This window comes from Lipotes vexillifer, unplaced genomic scaffold, assembly GCF_000442215.2.
Source record: "Lipotes vexillifer unplaced genomic scaffold, Lipotes_vexillifer_v1.1 scaffold943, whole genome shotgun sequence".
Taxonomy (NCBI): Eukaryota; Metazoa; Chordata; class Mammalia; order Artiodactyla; family Lipotidae; genus Lipotes; species Lipotes vexillifer.
In genome coordinates this window covers 591,503-608,756 of record NW_006776793.1, presented here as the reverse complement: position 1 = coordinate 608,756, position 17,254 = coordinate 591,503, and the positions used below count along the sequence as shown (strand labels likewise).

At 45.1% G+C, this 17,254-nt stretch overlaps 1 protein-coding gene across 1 annotated transcript in view; it reads right to left on the bottom strand.

Moving 5' to 3' along the window:
• ABCC11 (ATP binding cassette subfamily C member 11) overlaps window positions 1-16,905 on the bottom strand; it is a 65,328-nt gene extending 48,423 nt beyond the window's left edge. Inside the window, 6 exon segments of the mRNA XM_007450636.1 lie at window positions 731-879; window positions 5,980-6,244; window positions 8,300-8,447; window positions 12,589-12,747; window positions 15,360-15,478; window positions 16,807-16,905. Coding sequence (XP_007450698.1) covers window positions 731-879; window positions 5,980-6,244; window positions 8,300-8,447; window positions 12,589-12,747; window positions 15,360-15,478; window positions 16,807-16,905 — 939 coding nt within the window.
• Window positions 16,906-17,254: the final 349 nt, after the last annotated feature.

Below are 17,254 nucleotides of genomic sequence, written 5' to 3'. Positions count from 1 at the left end.
GGAGCAGGAATGCTTTGGTCTAGCCTGGCATGGTGTGAGTGCAGCGTGACCCTAAAGTTCCACTGAGCGTTCCCCTTACACAGCCTGCCGTCCACCCACCAACTCGCCGGGGTGTTTCCCTGGTGTGTGCCAGGGCCTAGCAGAGGTGACTGCCGTCTGGAATGCAGAGGAGCCCTTGGTTGCAGACTCTCAAATGCTCCCCCTCTTACTTCAGTTGCGGTCTCCTGGCCTCCCTGGCTGGCTTCCAACCTCTCTAAGAACAGCACTCTGTCCTATTCCCAAAGAATTGGATTCCTAACCTTGAAAGGCAGCTGCTGCTTCCCAAGGCCAGGGTCAGACCACAAAAGAAAAGACAGAAGAAGCTAGACTTTTGTATTTAAAATGCATTTTCATTTCCCTATTTTGGGATCAGAGGAACTCCCCACTTTAGGATTTTCAACTAGGATTTTCAGTCTCAGCGTCATCCGGGTGTTAACCACAAATTTCACCTCCCCTGCACCCACAGATGACTGTTTCCCCTGCCCCACAGCTGCTATGCAAGGGATATCAGCTCCTCAGACGGACGGAGAAGGAAGAAAGCTCGAGACCCTAAAAGTCTGGAAAATCAAGATCAATTTTTATTATTCATTTGCAAAATCTTCAGACCTTTCAGCAGCCTAGACTAGAAAAGGACACATAAGAAACCTCCCTATCAATATGGGGGAGGAAACAAAGTACCCCAAACACTCACTACTGAAGCTGTGAGTTTCAGCCGTAAGCCTGTGTGGATGAGGAACGTCACTACTGAGGCCATGGAGGAGGCTGTGAACAAGGCGGTAGTCGTCAGGCTCAGGATAAACCCACACTTCTCCAAGAGCTCCATTTCCTTTCTTCTGAGATCTGGAATTCATCACAAGAACATTCTCCCAAGAGCATAGAGCAAGCCCCGGAACATGAAAGAAATCCCCAGAAGGTGAGAGGCTTGGCCTGCCATGACATTCCCAGGCTCTGAGCAGAGGGCCAGAGTTTCTGTACCTTTAATGATTTTTGAAAATTGTTTCCCGCAGGTGTACATTTATTTTTTTAAGATTTTTTTTAAGATTTCTTTTTTTTTAAGACTGCTTTTTGTGTGTGTGTGTGTGGTACGCGGGCCTCTCACCGTTGTGGCCTCTCCCATTGCGGAGCACAGGCTCCTGATGCGCAGGCTCAGCGGTCATGGCTCACGGGCCCAGCCGCTCTGCAGCATGTGGGATCTTTCCGGACCGGGGCACGAACCCGTTTCCCCTGCATCGACAGGCGGACTCTCAACCACTGCACCACCAGGGAAGCCCAACACTAACAGTTTTTAAAGGCTCAGCCTGGGGTACATCCTGGGAACTGGGAGGACATCAGGTTAAGGTTAAAAGGACATCACTTCTTAGGGATTCAGGTTGGTAATTCCAAAAGACATTAATGAATCAATTCCTCAAAACTTTTGTGACTTGGAATGTCAGCTTTTATACACTGAACTAGGCAGTATATGTTGGGGAGGTAGGGAGTGGGCCGGAGAGTCTATAGCAAAAAAGAGAAAGGAGGAGGAGAAAAAGCCTCAGCTCCTGCCAAAATACGCAGTTAGTAGTAGTAGTAGTAGAATGAATTGAATAGACTAGACTAGACTAGAATAGAAGACTATAAGCTGCTCTCTGCAATGTGGCTGTTAGTAGTAGCAATAGTATAGAAAAATATAACTTTTACTGGGCACAGTCTATGTGTGCAGATATTTATTGACATTGCCACACCAACCATATAAAGTAGGTATAATCATTCCAGCTTTACAGGTAGAGAAGCTGAGGCTCAGAGTGGCACAGTAACTTGTCCAGGGTCACACAGCTAGTAACAGGAGAGCTGTGAACCTGGTGTGTCTGTCTCCACTCTACCACTCTGCCTCAAGCCTTCCTGCCTGGAGAAGGCATGGCGAGCCCACCTGCCACATGCACATGTAGCCTCTTCTGGGTGCCTGGAGAGGTGATACCTGTGTCCATGGGCTTATTGTCTTATAGGCCATCAGCTTCTTCACCAGTGACATACACTGCCTGTTTGAAGGGGTGTACTATGGGGCCCTGGCCTTGCTCACCTGCTTACTGCTGACAGCCTGCAGCATCACCTCCTGCCTCACTCTTGGACCCACAGCGCTCATTGTCGTGCTTTGCTATCTCCTGATTTTACCACTGGAGGTAATGTCTTCCTTTGCCACCCATTTGATGTTGGACATTCCCTAGAACTCCTAGGGCTCTGGAATCCAGGGTACTTCTCAGTGGGAATGTTGACTCTTGTTGACTGCTCATTCCACTGCCGGTGAGATTCAGCTTCAATTCCTACCTCAAATGGTTCTCTGGCCACAATGCTGGCCTCATAAATAGGAGGTGAATCTTATGGGTGAGGTCCACCTCATAGGTTTCTGTGATGGATTATCTGCTTCACAGACTTTCCTCAGTAGCCATCCTCTGTGTAAGATTTTGGTTCCTTCTTTTCTACCCAGAATGTGCTGATATAATAAAGCAGAAAGCATTTAACATTGGCACAGTATAATGGGGGAAAGGAAGCAAATTTGCTGCCCACGATTCAGTTGAAATAAAATTGGGCAAAACAGGAAGTGACTCTTGGATTTGTGTGCTCTGAATTATTGAAATGGAGTGTTTTCCTCCCTCAGCTCAGGTATTCTGATCAAAAGGTGATTGTAGTCCTCCTGTACAGCACAGAGAACTATATATTCAATATCCTATGACAAACCATAATGGAAAAGAATATGAAAAAGAATATACATATATATCTATAACTGAGTCACTTTGCTGTGCAGAGAAATTAACACAGCATTGTAAGTCAACTGTATTTCAATAAATTTTTCTTTTTTTAAAAAGGTGATTGTAATTGGTAGAGAGTTAGTTAGTCATGGCTTAGCTTGGGACCCAGAAGAGAACGCCCCCCACACCCCCACCCCAGGATGTGTGAGGCAGGTGCCCAAGGCATGATGGCGTGGAGAGGCTTCCATTGGAACCCTTCAGTAGAGACCGGGAACTGAGAGTCACAATGGATTCAAACAGTGCAGGATTAGACCCAGGTATCCAGTTCACAACTGGAGTTTACCTTTGGAAATAATCTTAGTTGCCACACTAATGCCAGGCCACACTTTCCTGCCCTTATGAAAGATGCTCTTGCTGCATCCCGACTGCAGATATTCCTGGCCAGAAAAGTTGTGAAGATGCAGAATCATGCATCTGAGGTCAACGACCAGCACATCCGCGCGACCAGCGAAGTTCTCACATGCATTAAGTTAATTAAAATGTACACCTGGGGCTTCCCCCGTGGCGCAGTGGTTGAGAGTCCGTCTGCCGATGCAGGGGACACGGGTTCGTGCCCCGGTCTGGGAAGATCCCACATGCCGCGGAGAGGCTTGGCCCGTGAGCCATGGCCGCTGAGCCTGCGCGTCTGGAGCCTGTGCTCCGCAACGGGAGAGGCCACGGCAGTGAGAGGCCCGCGTACCGCAAAAAAAAAACAAAAACCTGTTAGTGTTGAGGGACATAACTTGGTACAGACACTCTGGAGGGCAATTTAACAGTATCTTTTAAAATTAATGATTGCACAAACCCCATGACGTCCCAGTTTCATTTCTCTGTTGAGAAACATTCTCCTGTGCTGGAGGAAGCACATATACAAGGATGTTCATTGCAGCACTGCTTATCGCAGCAAACCCAGAAACACCCTAAATGTCCATTGTTGGGGAAAGGTTAAAGCGTCCACCCAAGAAGTGTTGGATAATATTGATGTAAAAATCTCACCCCCAAATCTATATTCTACATTTTCTATTGGTAAAACCAAGTTGCAGAACACTATGTAAAATGCAGTATCATTTATGGAAAAACACGCACACAAATACAATATGTTTTCTGTGGGTAACTTGCATGTGTACCTAAATGTACTTTAAAAAGTTTGGAAGGTGGTGGTAGTCACCTCCAGGCATAGGGCGGGTGATGAGGTGTAGGGGGTCATCTATACTATTTTATTTCTTTGCCAAGGAGCATGTACTCAGGTGTTTTCAAAATTAATTTTAATATAAAATTTATGGGAGCGACTCTCTAGAAATCCTCATATGAGCAACAACTTCCTTCTCCAGCTCCAAAGGGGTCACGTTGTTTTCTGCTTCTGTGAAGATGTTTGGGGAAATTGGGCCTCACATACAGTAGGGACTTAGAACAGAGGCAAACAGAAAAGGAGCCAGGGTTGGCCTCGGTGCAGAAAGTCTCCTCAGCGAAGCAAGTGCGGGCACTGGTTCAGAGCCTGGAATTTGCAGCCAGGCTCTGCTGCTTACCAATCACGAGACTTGTGCAAGTTTCATACCCTTTCCTGGCCTCAGTTTCCACCTCTGTGACAATGGAAACAATAAAGGAAACTACCGCATAAGAGGGTTGTCAGAGGACCAACTGAGCTAAGTAAAGCCCCTGGGACAATGGCTCAGAGGAAGTTAGCAGTTACTGTGATGACTCTGCTGAGATGAACAGGGAGAAGGGCTGCTGTGAGTCCTTTAACTCCAGTCAAGTGCAGGAGGACAGGGCAGCCTCCTGCTTAAGCCCTAACAGAAATTAATGACACAATTTAACACATGAATCACCGGCCCCCTTCCACATACTTTACATGTAAATACTAATTCATTTTATCCTATGAGACAACAATTCTATAAGACTGGCCCTATTACTATCCCACAGCTCCAGAGAGGCTGAACAAGTTGCCTAAGATCACAGAACTAATAAAATGGTGAAGAATAACAATAATGATGATAACAATAAATATCTTACATTTGTTAGCATTTGAATTAGAAAAAGCATCTACTTGGTGGCAATGGTTAATATAGCAGACATTATTTTGGACATTGTCCTGTGTAATTTGGATTCTGGGCTTTTCCAGGGATAGAGTAGTGAATCTGAAATGGTTCGTGTCTTTGAAGGGGGCTCATTTGAGTGGAACAGCCAGATTTGTGCTTGGTGGGGAGTGGGGGCACAGGGTGGGATCTAGAGACACTATCATGAAGGAGAGGACGTCTCAGCTGGGCCTTGAAGGATGAACAGAATTTTTAAAGGGCAGGGGCAGTGATGTGAGCAAAGCTGCCACGGGGTGGACATGTCTGGTCTATCTGGGGACTGCAGGTTTAGCCCCACCAGGCTGGGAGGGTGGAAGCCAACCTAGGACTAGAGGAGGGGACACAGGAGGACATGAGGCTGGGAAGTTGCTGATGCCAGATCACAAAGGAGTTTGGCTTGAGGGTAAAGAGCCAACGCAGTACTGAGTTTTCCAAAAATTAAAATGTGTGTTTCAATATAAAAGTAATCCATGCTCTTCAAGGAAATTGGTGAGCAGTAGAAAAATAGGGAAAGTAAAATTAAATATAGAAAATTCCAATATCCCCCCCATGAGTCTGGGCCACAGTTGGTCATATCTTTCTTCAATCTCTACCATTGTTTGTCTGTGTTATGCTGTAGGGAGCCCCAGACAACAACAATAACCAGGCCTGTAAGTATTCTTCCTCTGCAGATAAGAAAATTAATACTGAGAGGGTTTATCTCTGCTCGCTTTTCCCTAGATTTCCCTGAGCTACCAAGTCCTCCTATACCTTCTTCCCCAGGTTGTCTTGAGGGGATATGCTTTATGTTGTGCCTCTACTCAGGATTTGTGCCTTTTGGTTCACTGCTGTATCCCCAGGGCCTAGAACAGGGCCTGGCCCAGAGTAGGCCTCAGGAACTATTTGTTGAATGGATGGATAAATCCTGTCTAAGGTTCTGAATACAACTGGCATCCCCCTGGGTTGTTGTTGAACTTCTCTTACGACCCCAGAGGCAATTGTTGATGGTTATCAACATTCACCCTGGGAATGGTTTCCTTTCTCTTTCTTCCTTCTCTCCTAACTCCCACTTCTCCCTCCCTTGGCCTCCAGGAAAGTGATGTCTCCAGGAGAGGGAGGAAACTACCAACTCTCGCCTCCATGTGCAGCCTCATCACTTACTTCTCCCGTGGTGATGTGTGTTAAAGACTTCAATTGTATCAGCTTCTCAAAGGCAAAGGGGAAGACAGCTGTACGAAACCTGTTGCCAGTGTGCTGGTGGATGACCCAGCATGAGCACATGCTCAGAGACTTCAGACACTCGGTGAGAAAAAGGGCAAAGCAAAGCCCTACTCCATAGGCAATGTTCCCCAACCATTCTTCAGTATATTCCAGGATCTTTGGTATAACCAGCATCTAAAAGGAAACAGGAGTTTGGATCATGCAGACTTCCCAAGCCTGCTTTCAGGCAACACCAACCCAATATGCACCATGTGTGAGGTCCTCAAGTCAAGGGAGGGGGCTTATTGAACGATCACAACTAACTCAATCCTAATCCTGCACTCCAGAACGTTGCAGTCCAGTCGGAGGAGGCTTAGGAGTTCAACTGACCCAGATCAGAATCCCAGCTCCACCACCTCGTAGCTGGTCCTAAAACCAAGCAGGATCCTGTGGGACTCCTGGACACAGAAGCCTTTCTGTGTCCCCTGTTTCTTGTTTGTGGGAAATAGGCTTCAGCCTCCATGACCTTCCCTGAGTTCCAAAGGGTGAGTTCAAACAGTTGCTAATCAGGGAAGGGAGGGGATGTGGAGACAAGGGAGGAGCAGCCAAGAAACAATAGTGCAGCCTTGGGGCAGGTCCTGGTTCCACCTCAAGGGATACACATAACAGTATCTTTGAGCTCTTCTGCAGAACTAAAACCCCCAATAAATGGAACATGTTAACTACTTGATGAAGCATTCTTCATTCCAGAGAGAAGGTCACAGTTTGACAACCTTGAGAACCACAGGAGCTCATCAGGATACCACCTGAGGCCAGATTAAAGGAATGCAGGCCCTGCACGTACCCTGATCCTTGTCAGCAACCTCGCCCTTGAACCATTGCTATAAAACTCCTCACCAAATCCCCCCCGAAAAGGGACACACAGTTTTGAGGGCATTAGCCCACTGTGCCCCCCTTTGCCTGGCAAAGCAATAAAGCTCTTCTTTTCTGCTTCTCCCAGAATTCTGTCTCCGAGATTCAATTCGGCACTGGTGCGTGGAGGCAGTCTCAGCATCAGTCCCGACAGGAAACAGAGGACACAAACAAACGGGGTAATTCAGGAGTTAATAACAAGACTGTTTACAAAGGTGTGGGCAGAACTGAGGAAATTCAGCAGGGATGGAGAAGCACCCTGGAGCTAGCAACAGCAGGGAACTAAGGGGAGGCGACAGGGTGAGGTTACTGAAACCCAGAAGGAGAAAGTCATACAGAAAGGCCCCCTCATTTTCGGATCTGGTCACCAACCTCCAATGACAGGAAGGGAGGCAGTCAGAGCAATAAATATCTTGCCCTCACTTTCTCCTTCCCTCCAGCCTCCCGTTAGAATCTCCCACTGGTCCAATCCAACCAGAAGCCAGAAGCAGGGGGACCCCATTGATGTGATCCATACAGGTCACACATCAGGGGCACAGGACGGCGCAGAGAAAGGTGGAGAGTGGATCTGGAGGGACAAATGGAGAATATGCAGCACACTAACTGTCACCCAAGTCACTTATCTCTGTGGAATCATCAGCTGTTGCTTCCTCCTAACTTACCTCCATCCTTCCCTGAGCTGGTAACAGCGCCTCAGTTTTCTTCTGGGGAGACTCTCGCCTGCCCCAATGCACGCAGTCTAGGCTGGACTGTCAATCAAAATGCTCCGCTGCTGGCCAACAGGCGAGCACGTGACCCCAGCTGGGACAGCCAGACCCACTGTCTGCATCTTGGGCTGAGGAGCTGATAGGAAATAGTGAGCCCATTCATGCCAACCATGGTACATGGAGGAGATCTACATGCCCAGAGCTGCTCAGCCATTTCTCAAAGCAGCTCGTGTATACTGAGCTGCGCCGAGTTCTAAGTGTTTTATATGCTTAACTCATTTAACGTCATCCTATGAGGTAGGCAATTTCGGGCTCTCCATTTCACATGTGAGGGTTTCTATGAGGACTACGGCTGAGAGTGTCATGGGGTTCACGAGGAAACCAAGGCACAGAGGAGGTAAACAAATTGCCCAAAGTCACCCAGAAATTAAGTGGCAGAACTAAGGTTAGAACCCAAGCAGTGGCTGCAGAATTCACACTTCTAACTACTATTAGCTCCACTGTCCCCAGAAAGTCTTCATTTTCTGAGCAGCAGCTGAGAGACAAAGACATTCCCAATTCTTGGCATGGATTTCAACATGCTAACCTCCAAGGCCTGGAGTCCCGAAACCTCCCCAAGCCTGCCACTTACTGGCCCCAGAACACTCGCGGCAGAGAAGCAGCAGCCCAAAAGCGTACTGAAAATAACCCTTGTTCTTTGGAATCTCAGCATCACTCGAAGCACTGAAGCTTTGGCACTTCTATGCCTTGAGACTTCTTCATCCCAAAGGAGACGAAGCCTTGGAAAGAGGAAAATGGAGGCAAATGAAATCTCTTTGTATGTGTCACCCAATTGTCCTAGTTCTTGCTAGTCTAGGGTCTTGGTCACAGAAATCGTCAAACATAACACAAATAGAGAGAACAGTATAGGGCATCTCCCCAGATATGCATTCCCCAGCTTTAAGAATTATCAACATTTGACATTTTTATTTCATCTCTCCTCCCCTCCAATTTTTTCTTTTTTTGCTAGAATATTTCAAGCAAATCCAAGAGATATCATTTCATCCATAAATGCTTCAGTGTGTATCTCCTCCAGATAAAGCCTTAAAAAAAACCATAGTAACCATAATAAGAATAGTTATGAATTAATAACTATTCATTATTAGTAACTATTAATTAATAGTTATATATTAATAACATAGTAAGAAAAATTCCTTAATGGCATTTAATCCAACTTCCTCTAATTATTTCAAAAATACGTTCTTACAGTTAGTTTGCCTAAATCAAGATCCAAATAGGGTCCACTCATTGCAGTTAAAAGACAAATCTGATAGGCCTCTTGCATCTCATTTTAATCTGTAACAGTTTCCCTTCCTCTGCATTTTCTGCCATTTACTTGTCAAAGAAACTGAGTTATTTATCCTGTAGAGTGTTCCACATTCTGGATTTGACTGATTGCATCCCTGTGGGTCTGTCTAACATAAATTTCTATTCCCTGTATTTCCTATTAAACTGCTAGTTAGATCTAGAGGCTTAATAAAATTCAGAATTCAAGTCAGCTGGCAAAAACACTTAATAGGTGATGTAGTGTATGTCCTTTTGCATCACATCAGAAGACGTACAATGTCTGCTGTCCCACTTTTAGTTATGTTAAGCTTGATCAGTGAGTTAATAAGGTGTGTCAGCCTGATTCATTCATTGCCAAGTTCCCCATCACTGATGATCGTTGCCTACATCCACTTCCAACAGGAATGGCAAAATGGTGATTTGTCTAATTCTGTCTTTCCTTTTCTATTTAGTAGCTCAAATTTTTTCTGTAAAAAACAACTTTCCCTCATCAACTATTTTGTTACCCTAAAATACAGTAGGTTGAGGAAACCGCCTAAGGCTTTGAATTATGTCACTCTTCCTTCTTATATGCAAATTAAGATTCATAAAACCCAGAACTCTGACCTCCAAAAAGTGCCCTCATTTATTTCAAAGTCCCCAAAAGTGTGCCCCAGTGTTGGATCATCCAACCAAAAGTGTATCCTTATTTTGACATTCCAAGCTAATGATGCCTGGGAGGTTTGTGCTACACCAGCAAAACAGAAACACCAAAAACATTTCGTTTGGGTTTCAAAACATTTCAATTTTTTTTCAGAAAAGCATCAAAGAACTTATCGTGAAAAAAATTAAAATTATGTTGACTTTCTTACACTTCTTTTTTATTTTGAGTTATATTTGAGGGAGAAACAGGGGACTGGACAATAGTCATTGTGATATTCAAGGCTTCCAGCATCTTAATCTGGCCCTTGGATGCCTCTCATGCATCTGCAATGCAATCTGTCAGCTGCAGGCACCGTGCTGGCATCGGCCCTTGGACTTCCTGGCTCCTGCGCCCCTATGTCCGGTTCCACTGTCTGAAAAGCGGTCACCACTGCCCATGATGAGAACATCAAGGACTACGCCAAGGGACTCCAGATGCTCCTGGAAGGTGCTACTCCTTAGACTGCGAGAGCACGGTGAACAGAACAGCTTCCCTTGTTTGGCCACCCTTTGCCGCCAGGGCCTGACAGCAGCACTGTTTTTGCATGTTCTCAAACAGCTCCGTCAGCATCTGGGTCTCATTCTCTGCCCAGAATCTCACCAAGTCTCTCATGGCAAGCAGTTCTAGCCCTTTCTACTCTTTACCCTCCAGCCATGGATACTCATGCCTAGCTTAAAACCAGAAGGGAACCAATACCATGAGAATCTTTCTGTCCTACTTTCCTTCACCTGCAATCAAAACTCCAGGCCTCTTCTTTCTTCCTGAGTAATGAAAACTACACCATCCCGTGTCCACCTATGTGGACCAGATAACAGCCTGGGCCCTAGCTCAACAAAGCAAAAATGTCCCCCGGACACCTGTCTGTGTTGGAGGCTTCTACTGCTTGTGGATGATATTACTCAGGACAGACCGTGGAGCCACATCTCCTCATTCCAGCCCTAACCCCACACATAACACAATCCACAGAGACAACAAGCTCTAGAGTTGTTTCTATTGATACTTTGACTAAACAAATCCAAGTTTTCTGTAGCCTGCCCACAGCTCTCCTAGCAACTCTTATCAATTTCTGGCCATGATTATTAGGCTTAGATTCAAGAGACTTGGTTTCAAATTTCACCTCTTCCATTCATTAGCTATATGATTCAGGGAACATCATTTCATTTCTCTTCATCCTGGTTCTTCACTTGTAAGTTGGGGAAAATAATATCTGCCCTGTTTATTTCATAACCCTATTGTGATGGTCTAAGAAGACAATGGATGGGGAAATGCTCTGTAATTGTAGAACAATAAAAATGTGAAGAATTATGAGGGTCCTAAGGATGAAGGTGATGGTGGTGATAATGGTGATGCTGCCGAGAGTGGTGGCGGTGATGATGGTGACAGTTTGTCAGCACATCCTTATAGAATCCAAAGCCCTTTTGAAGGATTAGGGAAGACATACCCCAGAACGCTGCCTGTTAAATGGAGAACATATAGAAAGAAACCCCTCTAAAGGTGTGAATGCATGGATAATTACCTTTCCAAAGAAACATCCAAAAAATGGAGTGATTGCAAAAGTGTTGGCAGTCAGGCCTTGTGAGTTATAGAATTCAAAAGGCAGCATCAGTGAACAGGAAGTGAAGGGAAGTAAATCAGGAGATCTTGGGCTTCGCTGGTGGCGCAGTGGTTGAGAGTCCGCCTGCCAATGCAGGGGACCCGGGTTCGTGCCCTGGTCCGGGAAGATCCCACATGCCACAGAGTGGCTGGGCCCGTGAGCCATGGCCGCTGAGCCTGCGTATCGGAGTCTGTGCTCCGCAACGGGAGAGGACACAGCAGTGAGAGGCCCGCGTACCGCAAAAAAAAAAAAAAAAAAAAAAAAAAATCAGGAGATCTTGTCCTCACAATGGTTAGGGAAGAACAAGGAAGCTAACATTTAACTGATTGCCTATTATGCATCTGGCATTTTCCTACATGCCTTACACTGACTCTATTACCTCTTGATTCTTACAACAATCCTATGAAGGACCATGAGATTATTTTTTTATAATTTACTATTTTATATATAAAAACACAGGACCCTGAGAGGGTAAGTAACTCATCTGACATCATAGCTGGTAAAAGGTGAGATTCCGACCAGTATCTGACATTATCCAAAAGGTGCTCCCTGGAAACTTTTCTTTTTTTTTCCCCGAGTAAGTCTGAGAAGCAATGGGTCAAAGTTTAACCAGTTTCTGTATTCTCAGTGTCTTCACTACACGGATTTTCTTTATAAATCTCTGAGACCTGGAGACAGCATGCAACAGTTCACAAGCTGCCTGACCACTGAATGCTCTTTTCAGGAAGGCTCTGAGGGGACCACCATTTCCTGGAATACATTTGGAAAATGCCGTCTACACCTGGGGTATCTCATAAGCAGCTAGAGGTAGTAACATGAGTACAGGACGTTTCAAATCACTCATTTTTCCCCCATGTGATCTTCCTATCACCTTGTAAGGTGGGTGGTACAGGAAATTTAATCCCACAACTAGTTAGTGGTGGCTCAAGGATTAAGAACCTGGGCCACTCACCAACATTTAATCGTCAGTGACACAGATAAATGCTTGATCCACAAAAAAAAGGCAAAAGGGACAAGAAGCAGTGATTTCTAACTTCTCAGCGTCTTGGGCCCCCAGGCAAACCTGATAAAAGATGTGAATTCTTGTTCCAAAAAAAGAGCTCTAGCCCATACATATAAAATACGTAAATTATTTCTTAACTCCAGATTAAGAACCTCCAGACTAGAGTGAGGCCTCCTGCTACAAAGGAAGAACTGATATATTTTGGCTGTCTGAGGATGGACCACCCCTAAACACACACATTTAAGCGACTCTGGTCACCATCTACCAAGACATGGTCTTTAACCAACCTCACTGGCTTGCCCAACGTGACTTTACCTTTTGGCATTTTTGGCTGAGGCATCATGTACTGACAGCTGGGGGATGGTGCTCTCATCTGAGCATTTCCGTAAACCTTGGATCATGACTGGGCTGAACCATGACAGCGTTAGGTAAGAGAACAGGCCAGCATCATCCAGGGGCTTGGGCGCAGGAAACCTAGCAGAGAAGTCACAGGCAATGTGGTCACACTAGGATGTAGGCGCCAGAGGTAGACAATTAAGTCAAGGGCAAGATTTGGAAGGGATGAGTGATAACTATGTAAAAACCACAGTGTGGTCATCTGGATATACAAAAAAGTATTTTTTTTCATGACTATTATTTGTGATAGTTAAAAACTAGAAACAACAAAACACCCATCCATAGGGGAATGATTTAAAAAGAAAGAAAACCAGTATGGTACATCTTGTACCGTATCGTAGAAAACAATGCAGAAGAGCCTAAAAATAGATATGATCTACATGTAAAACATGGAAAGAGCTCTAAGAATATTAAGCAAGAAAAAAAAGTCACTTGCAGATGAAGAAATTTATTTAGTATATTTTTACTTATATAAAAAAGGAAGAAATAAGGGAAGGCAGACAAAACAATATATATCTATTTTACATACAATATATGTCAAATTATATGACAATTTATATCAAATCATTAATAGTGTTTGAAGTAAGGATTAGAATTGGCAAAGAAACAGGAAAAGAGATTCTCATTGTTTTAATTTTTCTGTTTTACTAATATAACTTCCACAAAAACAATAAAAATGAAGAAAAGTAAATAAGAATGATAAGGTCATAATCTCTGGGAATGATTCACATCAAATACAGAAATACAGAATCAAATACAGAAATAATGATTGGATTAGGGTGTTGAGATCGTGTGCAATTTCTACTTGGTTTTTTTTTTTTTTTTGACTGCACCTCGTGGCATGTGGGATCTAGTTCCCTGACCAGGGATCCAACCCAAACCCCCTGCACTGGAAGTGCGTAGTCTTAACCGCTGGACCACCAGCGAAGTCCCAATTTTGACTTCTTTTTTCAAAATTGCCTTTAATGCTAAATAATTCAATATGAAGAAAATTCAATTTTTAAAAAATATTTGGGAGAAAGACATGAAGGCAAAAATGCGAAACTCGTGGGATGTTCTTTGTTTTTGGCTATGGCCTCTTTTCTCCTTGTTCTGGCCTTTTACATCCTCCCAGCCCGTCAGTAACCATGGTTGTACATTCTGGGCAATGCTGGCCATGTCTTTGCCAGAGATGTTGGAGAGAGAAGGACTGATGGGAAGATGAGACATTGCAGCAGATGTATGCGGCCATCTGTGATCACAAGAATAGGGCCAGAACGGATGAGCTGGCACCGATATTCCAAAGGCCCAGCAGAAACACTGTCACTCCAAGATAAGGCTGCCCAGGTAAACTCAAGCACCAAGGTTCTTCGTGCTGGTGGAGATAAGATGCATTCGGTGGGTAACAACCTAGGTAGTATTGATAGAAGCTCAGATTTAAAAAAGAGGAATACCAATGCAGTTTGTCTGACAACTAAAATGTGGGGGGGGAAGAGGGATCTGTAAATATGAAACAGGCTCCTGGTGATGAAACGCTGAGGAATCAGACTAGAAGTGTCATGATCCTGTCAATATATGATGCATAAATGAATGTGTGCGTGAATCTGTGGGGGGCCTTGAAACCATGGGTGTATAAATCAGAAAGTCATTTGGTGATGGTTACTTTAAACTATGGTTTGTTAGAGAAGGCTCCATGAATTTACGCGGGCCTCTCACTGTTGTGGCCTCTCCCGCTGCGGAGCACAGGCTCCGGACGTGCAGGCTCTGCGGCCATGGCTCACGGGCACAGCTGCCCCGTGGCATGTGGGATTTTCCCGGACCAGGGCACGAACCCGTGTCCCCTGCATCGGCAGGTGGACTCTCAACCACTGTGCCACCAGGGAAGCCCTCCATGAATTTCTTAAACTCAAGTTTAAGGGTAACATCATAGGGCATGTTACCCTTAAACGGCCCTTTCAATGGCTGCCCATTTCTCTCAGAATGAAGATGAACGTACTTAATGTGGCCTGTGGGGTACACATGGTCCCCCAGCATCTGCCCTCTGCCTGCAGCTTCATCTCGTGCCACACCCACTATCACACAGGACTCTCCAGAGACACTGGCCTCCTTCTCAGTTCCTGAGACACTGGCCTCCTTCTCAGTTCCTGAGAACATACATCACTGTGTTCCTTCCACCGCAAAGCTGGGCCTTTGCACGCGCTGTTCCCTCTGCCCAGGGCATCCTTCCCTCACTCTTGCCTAGTAAATTCTTGTTCATCCTCCAGGTCTCAGCTTCAGTATCACTTGGAACCCATCACATTGTCGCTGTTCCCTTGTCCCTCACACCCCATATTTCTTCACAGCACCTTCCTCAAGCAGCTATAATCACATATTTATCTTCGAGCCTACGAGCTTACTGTCATTCTTCCCAACATGAGGTTGGTGACGGGCAAGGATCCTGTCTGTCTCGCTCACTGTTATCACCCCACCGTCTGGCACAGTGCCTGGCATGTGTAGGTGCTCAATGAATCCTTGTTTACTGACTGAATGAATGAAGGTGCTGGCTGTGCTTCCCTGTTGTGCCTCAGGCTTCTCAGGAGGTGTCTGGCTGTGGTGGGTGACAGGACGGTGTTGGGACATGATTATGTAGCCTTTGGGAGGGGTCCAGGTGTGAGGCTCTGAGAATCACTGCCCTGGAGGGTACCAACCCTCAGCTCCCCTTCAGGACTCACTTTGGCTTCGGACGGAAGGGAATCATGGTTCTCCAGGCACCATCGTACCTCCCCATCTCTTGTGCCGCAGGCTCCCTCACCTGCGGGCTCCCGGGGCTGTCTTCAAGAGTGACAGTTTTCTTGGGAAAGATAAAACAAAAGCACGTCAGTTACAGACTTCACAAATACTGTCCTGAGGGAGTGAGGGACCAGCCACCCAAGGAGGGTGGATCTTTCCACATCCAGCCTTCTAGAGAACGGCTGCCAGAGTCAGAGAAAGACAAATACTGTATGATCTCACTTATATGTAGAATAAAAAAACACCTACCCAACCAACAGCGAAACAAAAAGCCTAATTGCTGGGTGCCAGAGCTGGGGGGTGGGGCGGGGAGGATAGGCAAAATGGGTGAAGGTGGTCAAAAGTACAAACATCCAGTTATAAGTCATGGGGATGTGATGCACAGCGTGGTGACTATAGTTAATAACACTGCATTGCACATTAGAAAGCTGATAAGAGAGTAGATCTTAAAATTCCTCACAAGAAAAAAAATATTTGAACTATGTGTGGTGATGGATACTGTGGTGACATTTTCATAATATATACAAACAGCAAATCATTATGTTGTACCTCTGAAGCTAATATGTTGTTTTATGCCAATTATATCTCAATAAAAATAAATAAATAAAAGAAAGGTTGCCAGGCAGGGAATGAGCAATGGGCTGAGAGTCAGAACAGCCAGGTCCCAGCTCTGGCTCTGCTCCACATCGGCTGGGTGACTCTGAGGGGGTGTCACTCCACCTCCCTGGGCTTTCATCTGTCGATAAACACTGTAGACAAGAAGAAAGGAAGCTATTTTTAGTCATCCACAGAATGCAACACCAAGTCACCCTCTGAGGGTAAACTACTAAAAAGTAATCAAGAAGTAAAAAAGTTAATCTGAAGACATTACATGTTACCCTTTTGATAAAGTGGGAAACAACTAAAATGAAAAAGATATATCATTTCTAGGACTTCATATAGAATAAATAACACTCTCTTGAAAGCACAGCAAGGGATCTATGGGAAGAGATTCAGAATAGTGGTTACTTCAGGCAGGTAGAGTTGGGAAATGGGATGGGTGGAAGACCAGTAGCTGGATGTGATTGTTAGGATAGGAGCTGGTGAGCTGTTGATGGGTTTATTGGTGCTTATTATATTATTATAGGTAAATACATAGATAAATAGGTGTGTGATAGAGAGACAGACAGAGAGATAGAGAGGGATAGTGGCAGAGAGATGTATGAGCCATGAATGTGTATCATGACCAAGGATTATGATTCATCTAATTGTGGAAGCCTGAGTTCCATTAGAAAAAAAAATCAAAGTTGAATAAATATGGGACAAAATTCTCTGACCTAGTTTATGACCATTGAGAATATCCTGTCAACTCAGTTTCCTGGTGTTTTGATGCAAAGGAGATCTACTTACATAGCTAAGTCCTGAAACCATGTCATCATCTACATCCAAGCCGAGATTCACAAGGTCACCAGAAGACCTGGTGACCCAGTATATCTTCCTTCTGGTCATTTTCAGGTGTCCTGCCAATTCTTTGTTTCCCAGAATCAGAGAATCTCAAAAGGCAACAGGTAGGAGCAGATTAGATAGAGCCCTAAGCAGCCAGGAGAGGGGGGCTATCACCCAGCAGCGAGTGTACTGGGGGCCCTTGTCACAGCACCTGCTCTTCCCTCTGCTCGGAATGGGCTTGGGTCCCTCTCTTTAAACATTTACTTGGGTCTCAGCCCAAGATCACCTAGGGAAACCTCAAAGCACCCATTCCCAACCCACATCCTTGGGCCCGGTCAATCTTCTTTAATGTATTCAAGACCTGCTCCTAAAACCATGCTTCTTCTTTTATCCCGGTTTGTAATTGCCCATT